Raw genomic sequence first — 19,462 nt, forward strand, 5'->3', positions numbered from 1 at the left:
CATATGGGATCATGACCCACATTTTAAGAGGTTGGGCTCTACCCATTATGCTACCCAGATTTGGACTTAGGAAAGATGAATTTTCCTAACTTCAGGCCTGGCATTCTATTCACTGAGCCATCTGCCTCATTATCTTTGAGCATCTCAGCACTAGGAGAAGGGAGCTAGATTTGTGCCTGGAACTCTCTAACTTCTTGGAAAGGGATCTTTAAACAGAATGTATGAAAGCTTGGAGGGATCTGAGAATGTGAGAGCTGGAAGGGGTCTAAGAACATGAAACTTTAGAATAGAGGCTAGATTGCAGGAGGTCCCTGAACTTGAGTGAGGAAAATAATCCTTATTTTGACTTATCTTTGGTTTCCTTTGTAATTCTCTGGATTTTATTTTATGCATTTAAAGACTGAAAAGGGATCCATAGGTGCTAGCAGACTGACTAAAATGTTTCCTAACATGAAAAAGGCTCAGAACCCTTGGTGTAGAGCATAGAATTTTAGAGGTGGAAGGAACCCTGAAGAAAGGCTGTTAAAATTGAAAGGAAAGTCAGAATTGGAAGGGATCCTGGAATACTGAGTATCAGAAGGGAAAGAAAACTTGCCTCTTTCTTCCCTCTTTCCACATCTTCCTTGTTCCTCACCCGACCCTATCTATACCTGCTATTCCCTCTTCTTCTCCCTTGTAGTCCCACTATGTGGGGTGGGAAGATGACATTAGAGGGAAAAACAAGGCAAAGTTTTACAATTATGGCAAAATATGAAAGACATGATAGTAACGAAATAACAAAAACAAAAACAAAAACAAACAAAAAATTTAACTTTATAATGAATTCTCCTCCAGCCTTATCAATTATCTTCCTGTGCCCACACAGCTGCTTTGCCCCCAGTGCTATATATGACCAGAGAAATGATTTATTTCCTTAGTTGCTAAAGGAATGTAGCCAGCATTGGTTGCAACTAGAGAGTCCAGGGGGGAAAACACTGAGCCGAGAGTCTCTAGTAGGAGAGAAAACAGAACCATCCAGTAATAGACCCAACCTGGCCAGAGCAAGGAGAGACTGAAAGGGTTCCCAAAGCAAAGGGAGAAGGGTGATTTTATGAAGGATTCTTATGGGGTAGAGTATGAGGGGAGGGGGAAGTTGCATTGAGGTGCTAGAGGTACTAAGATAACAAACCAAACAGAACCCAAACCAGTCCCTACTCTCAAGTAGCTTATATTTAAATTAGGGAGGTGGAAGGGGAAGAACAGATAACATGTTCACAGAAATAAATTCAATATAAATACTAGATAGAGACAAAATATTTTGGGGAAAGGGTTCTAGCAATTGGGGACATCCAAATAGGCTTCCTCTGGGGAGCTTGAAGGCTTCAATTGCCTGGTTTTGAAGATAGCTAAGTATATAAGGCAGAAGTATATAAGAATGGGGAAGTCAGTGCAAATTCATGGAGATGGGATTTCATGAACAGGGAATGGTGAGCAACTGTGTGAAAGATGGATTAAAAGCGCTCAAGAGACCATCTAGTCTCAAACTATATTTTATATTGAAAGACTTGCCCAGCATCATGTATAGCTAGTAAGATCTGCCACTAGAATCCAGTTTCCCAATTCAGAACTGGTGCTCTTTTCACTATATCCATTTCAGGGGGGAGTGTCATCATTTGACTCTCCCTTGTGCTAACCACTTTTCCATCTCCATCCCTCTGCCTCTTATGAAGATGGCGGTGATATTTATAACACATTACCCTCCCCTCATCTGACTGGGGAACAGAGCAGGAGGCTCCTGGAAACAGCCTACTGAGTCCTTGCCCCCTTATCACAAGGGCAACTGTTCAATAAGTTCAGATAAAGTCATGAGAAACTTCTTGGTTGGGGATTTGTAGAGTGTGTTTTGAGGAGATTTTGATGAAGGGCTCTTGCTTTGGATACCCATTAGTTGCCCATCAGTCTGGGAGGGATGGAGAAGTGAACCAGTAACCCAAGGGCATTAAAATGATTTTTCTAAAAGCCATGTCTTCTGTCATCCCTACTCAATAAACACCTGGCTTCCTCTTGCCTCGAGGAGCTCTGTTTGGCATTCAAAGCCTTCCTAATCTACCAGTCTCCTTACACTTTACTTTCCAGTATATCCCCTTTATTCCAGGGACACCAGCCTCCTGGATGATCCACAAACAAGACGCTCCATCTCTTGGTTCTGGCTGGAATATTCTCCCTTCCCTACTCTGACTACTTTGGCTTCCTTTAAGTCCCAACTAAAATCTCATCTCTCCAGGAAGCCTTCTCCAACTCATCTTAACTCCAGAGCCTTCCCTCATTAATACTGCCTATGTATCCTTTATATCGATATTGCTTTGTATATGAACTTTTTATATAGACCTATTAGACTGTAAACTTCATGAGGGCAGGATTGTTTTGCCTCTGTTTTAAGCATCCCCATTGCTTAGCATACTACCTGACATAATAGTAATGAATAATAGTAGTAATAAATGTAATTAAAGAAGTAGCAAATCTTTATTGGATTGAATTGAACTGAAGCTTTTCAGCGATGCTAATGGTAATCACAAAGCAGTCATTTTGAGCATTGTCAATTTGGGCTTTGCACAATTGCCAAATTAATGGTGTTAACTGTGATCTTGACCCTTTCCTCCTTTTACATGAACCTTTAGGGTCAGAATTGTAAGTAAAAAGAACACTTAATCCAATCTCTCTATTTTGGAGATGAAAAAACAGGTCCAATCAAGAAAAAGTGACAGGCTCTCTGCAATGAGATGATTCAGACCAGTTCCAGTGGTTTTGTGATAAAGAAAGCCATCTGCACCCAGAGAGAGGACTGTGGGAATTGAGTGTGGATCACAACATAACATTCTCACTTTTTTTGTTGTTGTTTGCTTGCTTTCTATTTTGTTTCTCATTTTTTCCTGTTTGATTTGATTTTTCTTGTGCAGCAAGATAATTGTATAAATATGTATACATATATTGGATTTAATATATATGTCTATCATGTTTAACATATATTGGACCACTTGCCATCTAGGGGAGGGGGTGGGGGAAGACGGGAAAAATTGGAACACAAGGTTTTTCAAGGGTTAATGTTGAAAAATTGTTCATGCATATGTTTTGAAAAATAAAAAAGCTTTAATTATAAAAAAGAAGTGACTTACCAAAGATCATCTGGATACTAAATAGAAAAAAATGAGGATTTGAAATAACAATGTTGAACTTCAGAGCCACTGTTTTCTCTTTTGACTGTAGCCCAAATAGCCTTGAGAGCCTTGGCTGCAAAACCCTTGTGCCCAAATTTACCTCTCCCCTCATTTACCTGGACAGTCAAAGAGAATCCTGAGCATCCTTTCAAATCTCTATATGATGCAAATAGGGGTGTCAGATGATACTCCCTTTGCCTCTCCCCACATTCCAGGGCTGTGCCCCTTCTTCCTCCCACCCTTGGAAAAATAAACCACACAGAGAAGAGATCCGTTCACAGTTCACTTTTATTGAGGAATTAGCAGTGTAGATAGATGATAGACAATAGCAGTGATTGTTTGGGACTCACAGAAAGATATGGCATGAACTGGTAAGATTGGTGACCCCCCTCTTCTTCCCTCAGCAACGAGAGCTGGTTCAAGGCCCTACATGTCAGACAAAGGATGTCTGTGCCATAGCGAAAGTTGGTCAAGGATGGACCCATGGATTCAGCCCAAGGACTCTTGGCTCAACCTAAATGGTTTATTTAATTAGCTTTTCTTATTAGGAGTTCTTAGGACACCAAAAGGTGGTTTCCAACCCAATCAAAACTCCTGCTTTCATTCACAAGACCATATGAGTCAAACCTAAAAGGGACCTTAGGAATTAAAGATGAAGAAAATGAAACTCAGAGAAGGATTTGCCCAAGATTTTGGGTGGAAAGAAAATTGGACTGATTGTCAAAGGACCTGGGTTCAAATCTTGGCTATGACTTTACTATAATCAGCCCATAGTCAAAGGGCTTACAAAATTCTTGTTAACTGATGTGTGATCTTGGCCATATTTTGTCCCTTTTCTGGTCCTTAGCTTCTCCCTCTATTGGCTTTGAATTCTTTGGTTCCCTCCTAGCTTTAAAAATTGGGTTTGAATTATACAGAGAGAAGTGGCAGTGCAGAAAGCTAAACTCAGGTCCTGTAATTCCTATCTAACATTTCTTCCCTTCCTTCCTTCCTTCCATCCTTCCTTCCTTCCATCCTTCCTTCCATCCATCCTTCCTTCCTTCCATCCTTCTTTCCATCCATTCTTCCTTCCATCCTTCCTTCCTTCCTTCCTTCCTTCCTTCCTTCCTTCCTTCTTCCTTCCTTCCTTCCTTCCTTCCTTCCTTCCTTCCTTCCTTCCTTCCTTCCTTCCTTCCTTCCTTCCTTCCTTCCTTCCTCTTCAATAGGGGTTAAATGACTTGCCTAAGGGTCACACAATGTCTGTGGTTGAATTTGAATTCAGTTTCTCTTGTCTCCAGGACCAGTACTCTGTGTACTATGGTATCACCTATCTACATCTAGCATTCTTTCTGTATTTACCTCCTTGCTTTCTCTAGAAATGAAAGAGCTTGGATTTGAACCCAAGAACTGTGCCTCTAGAACTGCTTCTGCTACAACTCACTCCAGATTTTGCACTCCTTCTGTGTTTCTTAATGGCTTTCTATAGAGTGATTTGTTATGATGAAATGCAGTTTATCTGAAGGGTATAGTCCTAACCAGCATTCCCAAATCTGTTGAATTGGGGATGTTTTAGACCACAGACTATTTTTTAGTCCAGTCAATTCCTTTTATAGAAGAGAAAACAGGTTTGGGTGGGAGTGGGGTGAGTTGAAGATGAGGCCATACGGGTAGTAAGTAGCTAAGACAGGTTGTGAATCCATATCAGAGGATATGGAATTGTTCCATTTTACAGATAAGAAAACTGAGGTCCAAAGATCATAGAACTAGTTGATGAAAGTACTGAGAATCTGACTAATGCAGAGCTCGATTTCTCACCTGGTGATCTTTTTCCTGGTCTATAATGGCAATGTTCTCCTTTATCCTTACCCAATGTGTTTCTTTATAATCACCCCATGAGAGAGGTTAAGTGACTGCATCAAAACAGAACCAAACTTCAATTAGTGATTCAGTTTGCCATCTTGAAATGAGATGACTGATAAACATGTCCAAATGGGCAAAAACCCTTTGATGCTTTATGGATCCTGGTGCCCCCTTGCCTCTGATTGAAGGTGGCAAAGAGTGATGGGATCATGACGAGGATGTTCTAAAGGGAATAGAAAGTGTAAAAAAGAGCAACCCAATTTATGGGGGAGATGGGGAGAAAAGGGACAAACAGAAGTCAATATGGGGGTAGGGGTAGTAGAAAGAGTGGTGGGCTTGGAGTAGGAGAGCATGTTTAAAGTTCTGATTCACATTTACTGGTCATTGGACCTTGGGCAAAGGTTTTAACCTGTCTGGGACTCAGTTTCTTCATCTGTAAAATGGAAATGATGACATTGTGGGGCTTCCACCATTGGGTTATAATGAGGAAAACATGTCTTGCCTTTCCAAACCTTAGAAGGATGGGACTTACTAAGTGCAATCTGTCATCTTGCCGGGCTCAGTGAACCAACTGCTTTGGCTGCTCTAGGAAGGGCAGAGACCACCAGTTAAACAAACAAACCATTAGTCTGTGAACAGAAGCCTCAACTCAGGGGGGCAGATGAATTGGTTTTTGTTGACTGACACCAGCAGGTTTTCTAGGAGAAAAGAAGCTTCACAGATGCTGAAGCAGGAGGAAAAGTCATCAGGGAGGAAGGGCTGGAGCAGGGCTACACACATCCATAGGCACTTGAGGCACTGGAGGAGATGAGACCACATCACTCAGACCAAAGCCACTGGCAGGATGGTGGGATGAAATTAAGGGTGCCACAAGCAAGAATATCTCATGGGGGTCCCTGACACCCGGGGGGGGCAGTTACAGCCTGGACAGGACAGGGTCCACCATGTTAGGGGAGAAGCGGGGGTGAGAAGTACTGGTGGAGGTGCTGTAAGAACTACTAGGAGCCCAGTTACAGGGGTGGTTGGTCCTGCTGGGAGCTGTCCAGCATCAGCCAAACGTCAGAGGAGGCGAACCATTGTTTTCCTCCACTGTAGAAGCCAAATTCACCTCATATTATTACTGAAGGTCTGTTGATTTTGCCCCTGAAGTCCTGGTGACATGGAACCCTCTAGACAATCCTCCAAGCCTGAGGAGAGAAGGCTCCATCAATCAGTGAAGAGCGTGAACCTCAGTGCCAAAGTAGATCCAACAACAACGTCATAGTAGAAATCAGTTGTCCCGTCCCGGAGTGTGGGTAGGATGCTTCCAGTTCCAGAAGACAGCTTTAATATCCCCAGGGGCCAGTTTCCAGGGATTCCTGCAGGATCCCTTCAGGGCTGGAATGGAGACACAGCTTGCTTCTTTCTTGGAAAATTCGAGCTGTGATCAGCCTAAAGGCAGAGCAAGGCCCTAGGGAGCATCAGCCAAGGAACACAACAAAAATGCAAGGAGGCAGGCCCCAGGCTCAGAAGGGTCTCCTCTTCTTGAAAAGTGCCCATTTGGCCAGTGTGTCCTTATGGGATGCTCTGCCTTTGTCAAGAATCCTAGAGAACATATTCACTTAGCTGCAGGAACTATGTCCAGTCTGTTGTCTCAGGGTTAAGACTGCAGTTGATGCCACATGGAGAAAGCTGATGTCCTTCATCTGGATGTCCCCGCACTTTGGGCATTTGGAGGAGAGAGATATAGGTGTGGGCTGGTAAAGCATCATGTTTATTTACAAGGCTAGTGTAAATAATTTTTATGATCTTCCGGGGAAGTGAGTTATTGGTCTGGGACGATCTTCCAGAAATATAGAAATATGTGGCCTAGTTGCTCTCAGATTACATCTGACAATGGCTAGGACCTAAGCTTCTTGGGAGAAAGCAGATATCCCCCTGCAATGCTTCTTGTCTCGTCCCCTGGGTCTTTGGTGGAAGATTTGCTGCTTAAAAATGTCTCTTTTCAAGGATCACTATTCCCCTTGACTACAGAGCAAGAAGAAATAGGAAATCAAGCAGGTTGTATCTTAAGTCAAACAGGAAAACGTCACTTTCTCCCTCATGGAAGGTTAGCCAGATCCAAAGGGAGTCCAAGGACCAGGGAAACCTTTAGGAAAGCAGCTCTCTGTAGGTTCACAGGGGATGGGCAGAGTGACTCAAGGAAGTCACTCTACTCCTCCATCCCCAGGATCATGATCACAAAGCTGGAAGGATCAGTCTCAGAGCTCATAGGATCATCCCTTCAGACTTGCAAAGACCATCTAGTTTGAGCCCCATATTTTATAGATGAGAAAAACAAGGCCCAGAGCAAGAGATTTGAGTAAACAGCAGGGCTGAATTTGAACTCAAAGCTAAGTATCTCTTTACTGTCACCCTCTTTCCAATGAGATAGCTAGAATGTTCATTTCAACTTTTCTTAGGTCTCAGTACCTCTGGCCATAAGAAAAGGCTGTAGGGGTATATATGCATGTGTGTGTGAGACAAATATTTATATTTATACCCTCCCTCCATCCCCATGCAGAAGGAAGACACAAACCAGTGGGTCTAGAACATTCACTCCATTCAACAATATTGACCTTGAGTCAACCAAATCAAAAGTCAGATTTCTCTCTCCATTCAGGGCCTTAACAAAGCTCCCTCATTGAGTTTAACCCAAAGCTAGATTCCCCGCTGAGTGGCTACGTTCTGGGGCCTGCTACTAAATTTTAGATGACATCCAAGGCTAACCAATACCCCCAGTGAGCGGTCATGGACTCCCTCTGAGGACAGCGGGGGGCTGCCTGAGAGGGGCCCCTGGGATGTATTGGAGCATGGAACACTACCAGGCACTGCAAGGCAGAGCAGAGGAGAGAATAGTCCAGTCCTGCTGCAGTTCTCAACTTTTCACTAGACTTTTTGGCTTAATACTCCCATTGTCCAGCACATAGTAGGTGCTTAATGCGAATTTGTTGGATTGGAGCTTAACTGTGGCTGCCTCCCCTCATGGGATTGTAGGATTTTAGAGGGGGAAAGGACCACAACTCTAATTCAATACTTTTCCTCCCACTCTCCTCCTGCATTTCTTTTGCTGCTCTTTCTAATCCTATGGGAACAAGATGTTCCCTGAAGGCTTGGGAGGGCCTAGACCTTGTATAATTGGAGTGAATTGGATTTAAGGGAGGAAAGGCTGTGCAAAGTCACCAGCCTCACTTTCTCCTCAGGAGTCATGTGGATCTTGTCATCAGATACAGGTCAGGAAAACTGGAAATGGCCCTGCAAAAGGGAAATTCACCTTGGCCTTTTAAAGCTTAAGATCTTTAATAGGTCTCAGTTTGACTGGAGCAATCACCCATTCAGTGATTAAGACTAGGTAAGAAAGAAAAGAACTGGTGAATTCACTCTTTCCTTTCCAGGTTATGAGACAGCCCAGTAAAAATAGCTAGAGCAATAAGTCATTTGTGTATTGTGTATAAAGGGCTGTCAGACCATCAGTGCCTCAGATGTCATCAAGAAAATCATTTGGTTGGGAGCTGTGACTCTTTCCCTCAGGGTGGAAGGGGGGCAGGATAAAGGGATGTTTGAGTGAGAAATGTCTTGGGAGAGAGAATAGTTGGGTTTGGAAACAGCGATTAACTCACTAAACTCACTAGCTGTCTAATCATGGGCAAATGATCATCTGAGTTTATTTCTTCATGCAAAATGTAGAGTCCCTCTGTCCTTGCTCCTTGGAAGATTCCATCCAGAGGGTTTATTCGCTGTTGAAAACCATTGAGTAGCTAAAAAGCATCTCCCAAAGGAAGGCTAGCAAAGGCACTAGAGCCCATGGCATATGAGGAGCGGTTTGAAGTAGGGAGGTTTAGCCTACAGAAGACACTTGCGGGGAGAAGAGGTGGTGGGTGAGCAATCAAAGCTATCTTCAAGGGTCTGAAGGGCCTGTGGAGGAGGACTGAGGCCTGTTCTGTGTAACCCAAAGGGCAGAATTAGGAACAGAAGGTGGACGTGGCAAAGAAGTAAATTTCAAGAGAAATAGCCTAATAGAGCTATTCCAAAGTGTAATGATGGGGGACCTGGGAAAGCAATGGTCTTCATAGGAGGTCTTCAAGGTCAGGTATTGACAACCTCCTCTTCACATTCTCTGTGACCTTATTGGCTCCAAGGACTTATTCTTTTCTATGTAGATGACTCAGATCTCTATATCCAGCTTTAGGCTCTCCCCCAAGCTTCAGGCCCACATTATCAATCACCTATTGGACCTTCCAAACTTGGTGTCCTACATGTATCTCAAACTGAAAATGTTTAAAACAGAGCTTACCTTCTGCATTGACCCCTTTGCCAAACTTTGACATTTTTGAAGTCACCACAGTGAGTTCAGTCTCTTGGGGCTATAACTTCACCATCATCTTCATCCTCCTTGTTCAATCAGTTGCCAGATCTCACCATGTCTTCTACTATGACATCCTGTAATTCAAGCCCCTCTTCTCACCTGTATTATTGCAACATCTAGTCTTCCTGCCCCAAGAATCTCCCCACTCCAGACCTGGCACTAATGCCAAAGTGATTCAAGTGCTTATCTATTTTACTCCCCTAATCAAGCAACTCCCTCTCTTTTCCAGGATAAAAAATAACCTTTTTCTCTTCAGTCTCTTCTTCCAGCTTTGTCTAACCAACCTTGTCACCTTGTTGCTCACGATACTCCAACTCTCTCAACTTGTCTTTTTGCACCAAACACCTTTCATCCCTCTTCTTACCTTTCCCTCATTAATCTTTCCTTTAAAAACTCACATTCAACTTCTACATGTAACCTTGACCTCATCTTCTAGAGCATACTCTTTCTTCCTCAAGTTGTTATATTGTACTTTATTGTATTTATTTTTATATTTGTCATGTATATGCCCCTCATATGTACTTGTCTGAACCAATAGAATAAAAGCTCTCGAGAGATTTTGATCTTTGTAAATCTAATCCTTGGGCAGCTGGGTAGTGATGTAGTTAATGGTGCTGGGCTTAGAGTCAGGAAAACCTAAGTTCAAATCCAGTTTTAGACACATGAACCATATGACATTTCACTCTGTTTACCTCGGTTTCTTCTCTAAAATGAACTGGAGAAGAAAATGACAGACCTCTCCAATCTCTTTGCCGAGAAAACCCTAAATGGGGTCATGAAGAGTTGGCCACGACTGAGAAATGAGTCAACAGCAATCTCCAGCATCTAGCACAAGGGCTTTATGTTTGCCTGATGACATTCCACGTCAGTCCAGGTTGGACTTCTTAAATTCTATGATTCCAAGAATATCTTTGGTCTCAAAGGACATGGCATATGGAAGGTGCTATGCAAACGTTAAAGTGTTTTATGGTGTTATTTCAAGGAGGAGAGAAAAGATCGGTTTAGGGCTTGAATGAACCTGGGAAATTTAGGCTGATTTTCTAACTTGGCAGGTAAAAATGAGGCCAGAACAAGAGAAATGTCTTAATGATAGATCCAAATCTCAGAGGCCATCGACACCAGTGCCCTTATTTCCAGATGGGGAAAACTATGGCCTAGTGAGATCATAGGACTTGCTCTAGTAGAGGTTGAATTTAAACCCAGGTTTTCTTCCAGAGATGGTGTTTCCCCTGATTTCACTCTGCCTCCTTAGATCTTTCTTTCCTTTCTCTCCCTCATTTCTTCCCTCCCTCTCCTCTGCCTTCTGTCTCTCCCTCCTCTCTCTTCCTCTCTTCTCCCTCTTCCTTTTTCCCTCTCCCTCTTCTCTCCCCACCCCTTTTTTTTACTCCCTCACTTTTCCTCTCTTCCTCTCTCTTCTCTCCCCCTACCTCTATCATTCCCTCTCCTTCCCTTTATTTTCTGCTCTTTCGGTCTCTCCATTTGACTCTCCATCCCTCTCCCCCCTCTCTCCATCTCCTCTCTCTTACCCTCTCTCTTCTTTCCTTCTCCCTCCCTCTTTCTCCTCTCTCCCTCTCCTCCTCCCTTCTCTTTTTCTCTCCTCCCTTATCCTTCCTCCCCTCTCTTTCCTCTACCTTTTTTTCTTCCTCTCCTCTCCCCAGGTGAATCCCTCCAATGTCCATAAAAGCGGCTATGCCTCTGGAGGATGCAAAGGAATCCTAGAATCACAGAATCTCAAGAGCTAAAGAGGATCTCGGAGCCCATTAAGTCCTACCCATCCTAAATCCCCTTTCAGCAATTCTGACAACCATCTACCCTCTGTTCAAAGACCTTCAGAGTCCAGTCCACTTGGTGCAGCAAAATAAGACTGACGTTTTTGTTTTCATTTTTGTTTTTACTTAATAGCCTTTCATATATGAAGCTCTGCCATCATGTCCCTGATGTCTTTTTTCCATAAAAAAATCCAGGTTCCTCCAATTGGTTCTTGTGGAGCAATTTAATGGAATTTAGAGCTGGAAGGGCCTTCATCCAACAATCCCATTTTAAAGGCCAATAAGCTGTGGCCTAGTGATAGAAAGTGACCTGTCAAGGTCACTCCATAGGCAGATAAATGGCAGAAAAGAATATATTCTTTTTTTAACCTGTTAAAAGATTTGTCTTACTCCCAGATGTTACCTTCAGAGTCTAGAGTCTTTGGTTGTTAAACTCTGTGAGGTTTGGATCCCAGAACAACTGGTTTCTTTGATCCACAAACAAATCTTTCAAAAGAGAAAGAAAGCTCTTCTCTGCAGGTACTGCCTTTTCCTCTGAGAAGGGTTCATGCCCTTGAACATGAGCTGGGATAGCTGTCATATATAGTGAAGGCAGCTCCAGGAGGCCAGTCCACCAAGGGGACTGCTTTATGTGAGCCAGAACATGGAATTTAGAGCTGGAAGGGTCCTTAGAACCCAAGATGTCAAAGCTGGGAGGGATCTTAGAACACAGAATGTCAAAGCTGGGAGGGATCTTAGAACCCAAGATGTCAGAGCTGGGAGGGCCCTTAGAACCCAGGAGGTCAGGGTTGGGAGGGCCCTTAGAACATGGGATGTCAGAGCTGAGAGGGAGCTTAGAACCCAGAATGTCAGAGGTGGGAGGGACCTTAGAATAGAGAAAAATATCAGAACTGGGAAGACCCTTAGAACCCAGAATGTCAGAGGTGGGAGGGACCTTAGAATAGAGAAAAATATCAGAACTGGGAAGACCCTTAGAACACAGAATGTCAGAGCTGGGAGGGCCCTTAGAACCCAGGTGGTCAGGGTTGGGAGGGCCCTTAGAACATGGGATGTCAGAGCTGAGAGGGAGCTTAGAACCCAGAATGTCAGAGTTGGGAGGAAGCTTAGAACCCAGAATGTCAGAGGTGGGAGAGACCTTAGAATAGAGAAAAATATCAGAACTGGGAAGACCCTTAGAACACAGAATGTCAGAGCTGGGAGGGCCCTTCGAACAGAGCGTGTCAGAGCTGAAAGGGCCTGAGAACACAGAATGTCAGAACATGGAATGCCAGAATTAGAAGGAAACTTAGAATATGGAATGTTAAGAGTTGAAAGATCTTAGAACAGGCAATATTAGAGTTAAGGCAGAACTCAACTAATTTCTCTGGCAAGGCAGCTGAAGAGGACAGAATGGGGAAACATAGAATGGGGGACCTTAGAGACCTCCTGGTCTGATGCTCCTTGTTGGTGAGGAAGCTGTAAACCAGAGAAGGTGACTGACTCTTATCAGATGAGGGAGCTGATCTAGCTCAGGGAAGCTTAGGGAGGGACTCAGCTCTGGAGATGGGGAGTACGGCTGGTCAGAAGAAACCACTTTTGCACTAAGATCTCTGGAGGCCAATGGCTGGGAGCCACTGAGGTGCCAGATGCTGATGGGAATCTGGGAGCAGCGGGTTAGCACCTCTGGGAGGGGGTGACGTTTTCTCTTAGCATCGTTAATGGCCCAGGTGTCTTCCTTACCTGTACCTCTCTGCAAAGACTCTAAAGAAGGCTGAGCTATCCCACAATTCCCTTGGTGTCTGGCAGACCCTGCCATCCTCCACTGCTCATCTAGGGAATGATCCCAAAGCAGAGCAACATGGCTCCAGGTCCCGCCCTTCAGAGATGCTGGGGCAGATCCCTAAGTCCTGGGGTTGGAGGCTGGAGGTTAAGTGGCAGAGTTGGGATACGGGGATGGAAGCCGGGAAATGAGGATCCTTTTCTCCTCAGGGATGGGGGAAGGGAGCCACGAGTCCCCATTTTCAGGACAGCAGCAGTGGAGATTGGAGGGAGGATAGAGTCCCTAACTAGAATATCTGACCCTCAAGATTTTAGGTCTCAGAGATCTTAGAGCTTTAAGGGACCAGACCTCAGAGAGTCCCATCTCCTGTTTTATAGAGGAGACTGAGACCCTGAGAGGGAAGGGGACTTGGCTAAGGTCACACAGTGAGTTAGTGGCTGAGCCAGGACTAGGGCCTAGGTCTCCTGACCCCCACTTCAGACCTCTTAATGATTTTTTCCAAATATATTGGCCGTAGCCTGGGTTTTCCCCCAGGCCTCCACTGCTCCTTTGCTCTCCCCCAACCCAAATTCCCCACCCGCAAAAAACCCTACACACTATTGGGGTTGTAGCAAAGCAGGTTGAACTCAAGGTTCTCGTCCCAGTGCCGAAGGAGGACAAAGAGCTGTTGAGCCGCAGTCTTGATGGAGGCCAGGGAGCGGCCCTCGGGGACCTTCTGCTCTCCCAGCCAGGAGCTGGCTTTGGCTGCCACCAGTTCCCACTCCACAAAGTAGGAAGCGGAGCTGTTTTCCAGCCACCCCAAGGCCACGGCGGTGGCCCACACCTTGCCGGCTTGCTCGGGCTCGTGAGACTCCAGCGCCTGCTTGCTGTCGGCCCTGTGGAAGCCGTCGTCGTGGGGAGAGTCTTCCGGGGGGGAGGGCAGGGGCTCGGGGCAGGGGACGCGGCAGAGGGTCTCTGAGCTCTTGGGGGAGAGCTGGCCGTGAGCCGAGGAATGGAAAGCCCTGCTGGACTTCTTAAGGCTTGGACTCCTGGGCTCCGCTGACAGGAAGTCTTGGTTACGGGAGGAATTGTGGGAGCAGGATGTCAGCATCACTCGGTGGCAGGTGAAGGGTGAGGTCCACTTGAGCTTCTCCATGGGGATTCCCGTGGCCCTGCAGAAGGCCTGGTTGAGTAGGAAGGCCCCAGAGGCCAGCTGCAGAAAGACCTGGGGGCCAGAGAGAAAGAGCAGAGCTCAGAAGCCATCCCTTCACGAAGCCCCCGACAGGGCGTCCCACCGCGGAAAGGAAGCTGGAGTCAGACAGACCGGGCCTGGACACGTAGTGTCCGGCGACCTTGGACAATTCTCTTCGAATCTCAGTCTGCTCCCTTAATTAAACTAAATCCAACAGTTATTAAGTGCTTATAACAGGCACAATGCTACGTTCTGGGAACACAGAGACACTCCCCCCCCCCCCCCCCGAAAAAAAAACAAAAACAAAACCTAAATAAACAATCCCTCTCCTCAAGAATCCTATATTCTATTGGGGAAAACAACATGTTTGTAGGCAAAAATGAGTCACAGTGTCCTGTGGAAAGGGGGAGAGAAGAGATTCCAGTATGATTGGGTCCTATCAAAGGTCTTGCCTTGCGCAATCCTAGCCTTGAATTTCTTCCACCATCATCTCATGCTCCTGCTTGTTAGCCACTGAACAAAGATGGAGGAAATCACAAATTTATGTTCCATAATTGCGACTGGGCCCTCAATGCACAAGGCATTCCTCATTAGCTTACCAACCCACTAAAACCATAATGGTTCTTCTAGACTTTTTATTTCTTCTTAAGCCTATCATGGCTCTCCTTTCAAACTCTCTCAGCTGAGGATTTTGGTTTATTTGTAATATTATTGTATAAATATTGTTATTGTTATATACAATATATATACAATATAATGTTATATACAATAAATATTGTATAAAAATAATTGAGGTCATTAGCAAAGAGTTCCCTCTTCTCTCCTCATCTTCCAAAACTCAGACACCTTCTGCTACTAGTTCTTCATTTATTATTATATTTTATTTATTACTAATTTTAATTTTTTTATTTTTTCAAATACATTCAAAGATAATTTTCAATATTCCCCTTTGCAAAACTTTGTGTTCCAAATTTTTCTCTCTCTTCCCACCCTGACCCTTCCCAAAACAACAAGCGATCTGATATAGATTAAATATGTACAATTCTTCTAAATATTTCCATATTCTTCTTCAGTCATTTCACATCAAGAGATGGCATTTTTGCTCGCCAAGTCAAATCCTTCTACATGTACAAGAGTTCCTACTCCATCCTCTCTTCTCTAGGAGAATGCCCTCTTATATCCCTATTCTGTCATCAATCTTCAGTCTCTTCTTGTATACTACTTCCTTATTGCTAACAAACATACCCATATCTCCTTCCCACAAAAAACCCTATCTATTATGGATAACCATGATTTATTTTTCTGGCTTTTCTGGCTAAACTCATGGAGAAGACTACCTATAATGGGTACCTCTCCTGGATTGTCTCCCATCGGTAGTCTATCTTCCGACCCCATCAAAAAGTGTCTGTCTTCAAAGTTACCAACAATCTCTTAAGGACCAAATGAATGAGATTTCCTCATTCCTTTTTATTCTTGTTCCCTCTGTAGCCCTCAGTACTATTGATCATTCTCTTCTCCTTGATAAGTTTTCCTCTCTAGGTTTTCACGATCCCCCACCATCCCCTTTCTCTCCTGGTTTTCTGTCTACTTGCATGATCATTCATTCATTTTCATTATTCTTTGCTCTAGCTTTATCCAGACCACATCCGCTAATTGTGAGTATCTCACAGGGTTCTATCATGGCTCCTACCTCTTCCTTTTCTATGCTTTTTCACTTGGCGATGAAGAAATATGATTATGATTTTCATAATTATTGATATGTGTAATGAATATACTCATAATTCTCAGAGTTGTCTCTCCTGGTTTACAATGCAGCTTAAAATGATCGAGCAATTCTTGATAACACTCTCCTGTGTACAGTAAGTAAAATCAAGTCAACACTCCCTCACAGAACTCTATTCTGTCCCCCTCATCAAGTAACAATCCTTCGGATTTGAAACAATCCCTTAAGAACTGTTCCCATTGGATTGGAGAACATTCATATTATCCTGTACTCATGGGCTTATCATGGGAAACCACTCAGGCCCTGAAACTGACTGTATTGTAATCCATCTTCCCCCGCCCTTCCCATTTATGATTTGTGTATAAAATCTCTTCCTTTCCCATAAGAGGAGAAATTCCAGTTTGCAAACTGTATTCCTCAATCTGAAAGTGATTAATCACACTCTTTCATGAACTCTAAAACCTGAATCTGCTTGTATGGCACCAGCAATACTCAGTTTGGAGACCAAGATAGCAAAAATCCATTTAACGGTGATTTCATCAGGTCTTATGATTCCAAGATATCACCTCTATGCTAATTCTCAGATCCATTTGTCCAGCCTAAACTCTTTTTTTGTTAGCTATTTATTTTCAAAATATATGCATAGATAGTTTTCAACATTTACCCTTGCAAAACCTTGTCAGTACAAATTTTTCTCCCATCTTTCTTCCACTCCCTTAGATAGCAAGTAATCCAATATGTGTTAAATATGTGCAATTCTTTTATATATATTTTCACAATTATCATGCTGGATAAGAAAAATCAGCTCAAAAAGGGAAAAAAATGAGAAAGAAAACAAAAAAGCAATCAAACAACAAAAAATGTTGTGATCCACATTCAGTTCCTGCAATCCCCTTTCTGGGATATAGATAGCTCTCCATCACAAGTCTATTGATATTGGCCTGAATCACCTTACTATTGAAAAATGCCCCATCCATCACAATTGTTCGTCATATAATCTTGTTATTGTTGTGTACAATGTTCTCTTGGTTCTACTTACTTCATTTAGCATCAGTTCCTGTAAGTCTCTCCAGGCCTCTCTGAAATCATCCTGCTGATTGTTTCTTATAGAACAATGATATTCCATTACTTTCATATACCAAAATTCATCAACATGATTTTGATATTAACTATCTTGTGATGTCCATGTATAGAGCCCCTTTTGCATTGTTGAAAAAGATTATTTTCTCTGACCACTGAATACACAAAGAATAGTTGCTCTGACCACTGAATACCATGACAAAACTTATTAGTCTCTACCCAAGTGTTAGGGGTGTTAATGTTCAAAATGAATCTCAGCCCATGTGTAATGGGTGCTAAAGCTCAGGATGAACTGATATATTGGTAAGAACAACAAAAAGGAGGCTTCTTTTTCTTTTTCTAACTTATATTGAGTAAAAGGAATCAAAGAAAAGGAAAGATTGCTGCTTTGGTTGGATGACACTGAATACTTTGGACAAGAATACTATTTAATTCTTATTTCTTGGCCAAGGATCTGTGGATTATAAAGTACAGAACAAAAATCTCTTTCAGGCAGTTGACAGCCAACGAAGATAAAAGGATAGACAGTAAAAGATCAACTATTTGACTCTGATGAATTCCAGTCACTAGTCCAGATTGCATCTTGGGATACTGAAAGATCTCTGAAATGTCAGGGAGAATGGAATGATTACCAAGCAAACATTCTGATTTCTTTTAAAGGGAAGAAAATGGAATTTGTAAATTGGCAGACCAAGGATTTTTGGTTCACTTCTTGGCAAGATTTTAAAATGTACTATTAAAATGATGGTTCGAGCCTATCTAAAAATGACCATGTGGTCACAGAACTGGCACAGCTTCATAGAGAATAAGCCAGGCCAGAACAGTCTCATTTCCTTTGTTGATTGATTTAGTAGACTTGTAGATCAAGGGAATTATTGAGATTGTCTAGATTTTTAACAAAGCATTGAACAGATTTTTTCATGCCTTTCTTGTGGAAAACATAAGAGACACATGGGCTAGACCAGATCTCTGAAATACCATGGAAAGTGGAATGATTACCAAAGGGTTGGAGGGTAGCAAACTTTTTCCACTTGTAACCCCTTTTAACCCGAGAAATTTTTACAGAATCTAGGTATATAGGCATATAAAATAGGCATACAAACCAAACATTTACTGCAAATAAATCTAAAAGAAATTCATTCTAAAACAATTCTTTAGGGCAACTAGATGGGGCAGTGGTTAGAATATAGGCCCTGAAGGTCAAGACCTGAGTTCAAATCTAGTCTCAAGACACTTAATACTTCCTAGCTTTCTTAACCTGGGCAAGTCACTTAACCCTAATTACCTGGAATGGGAAGGGGGAAACAATTCTTTAGTATACATGTAATTTTACCATTGATTAAAGACAGAAGCAAATTTGCATACTAATGAGATGGAAGTGCTTGTTTATTTTTACATTAAGAATTAAATCATGGCAAATACTTGATAACTTATATTGTTGCCAAATTTTTCATCACCCCCACATTCTGTTCGTGATCCCATATAGACTTGCAAACCACAATTTGAGAAAATTAAAAGGTGACAAAGATGTTAGATATCTGAATAAAGATCTAGAATGATTATTAACAAATTTGGATTCAATCTAAGGTGATGAGATTTAACTGAGATGAATTTTTAAAAGGTTAATTGGAAGAGCATGGACTCTGAATTTTTATAAGAAATAGGAGGAGGGGCGGTTTGTCTGAAAGAGGTCTGTGAACTTCTTGGTTGATCTTAGAACTTGAAATGTTACCAGGAAGCATAAAATCCGAGCTCTGAGGGATCCTAGAATACAGAATGCAGAATGTTGATGCTAAGGAGGGACCGTAAGAACAAAGAATGTAAAACTAGAAAAGTTGAAAGCGAACTTGGGAATCAGTTTGTATCTGTTCATTTCTAAAATGCAGATCTGCTACTTCAACCCATTTTACAGATGAAGAAACTGAGGCTTCCTAGTAACCTGCTCATGGGTCACTTAAGTTGGAGGCAGCGGAGCTGGGATTTGAACTCAAGGCCCTTCAAGGTTCTGAAATGCCATTTTTTCTGCTCTATGCTGTGATGGGGGGTTTCATTTTTATTTTGGTGAGAGAAGTAGCATGATAGTGAAGCCTTATGGTTATGGATTGGGGACAATGGGCTGTGCCCTTCCCCAGTGACACCTCTCCCCTGCCGGCCTTCATACGCATCCCAGTCTCCCAGGACGGGTGGTCTCATGCACATATGTGGGGGAACTCACCAGAGGTAAATAATCCAAGTTCTCGGTCTCAAGGGGAATCTCCTGGGACTGGGAGGATGGTGCTGGGGCTTTGAACATCAACCCCTTGGTGGCTCGACTCAATAATTTGCTCTTGTTCAGGTTCAGCCTGTCCAAACACAATGGGGCAAAAGGACAAAGTTGGTGTGGGGAGCTTTCCCTCCATCCCCGTGTTCCAGGAGCCTTCCCAGTGGCCTCCCTGAAGCTCCCAGAGGTCACTTACCATTGAGGCCAGGTTCTACTCTGCCCAATGACCACCATTCCCCACCACAGACACAGAGCTAGCCCCCTCCCCTTCCTGTCCACTGCT

General features: G+C 43.2%; 1 protein-coding gene across 4 annotated transcripts in view; it reads right to left on the reverse strand.

Annotated features, from left to right (window-relative positions):
• Window positions 1–13,434: 13,434 nt before the first annotated feature.
• VWA5B1 (von Willebrand factor A domain containing 5B1) overlaps window positions 13,435–19,462 on the reverse strand; it is a 119,021-nt gene continuing 112,993 nt past the window's right edge. For all 4 annotated transcript variants that reach the window (XM_051988362.1, XM_051988363.1, XM_051988360.1 and 1 more), the window contains exons 22-23: window positions 19,135–19,261; window positions 13,435–14,149 (exon numbers count right to left, since the gene is read on the reverse strand). In XM_051988362.1, the coding sequence (XP_051844322.1) occupies window positions 13,535–14,149; window positions 19,135–19,261 (742 nt within the window). In that variant the 3' untranslated portion in view covers window positions 13,435–13,534. The remainder of the gene's footprint in view (window positions 14,150–19,134; window positions 19,262–19,462) is intronic.

This window comes from Antechinus flavipes, chromosome 3 (assembly GCF_016432865.1).
Source record: "Antechinus flavipes isolate AdamAnt ecotype Samford, QLD, Australia chromosome 3, AdamAnt_v2, whole genome shotgun sequence".
Lineage (NCBI taxonomy): Eukaryota > Metazoa > Chordata > Mammalia > Dasyuromorphia > Dasyuridae > Antechinus > Antechinus flavipes.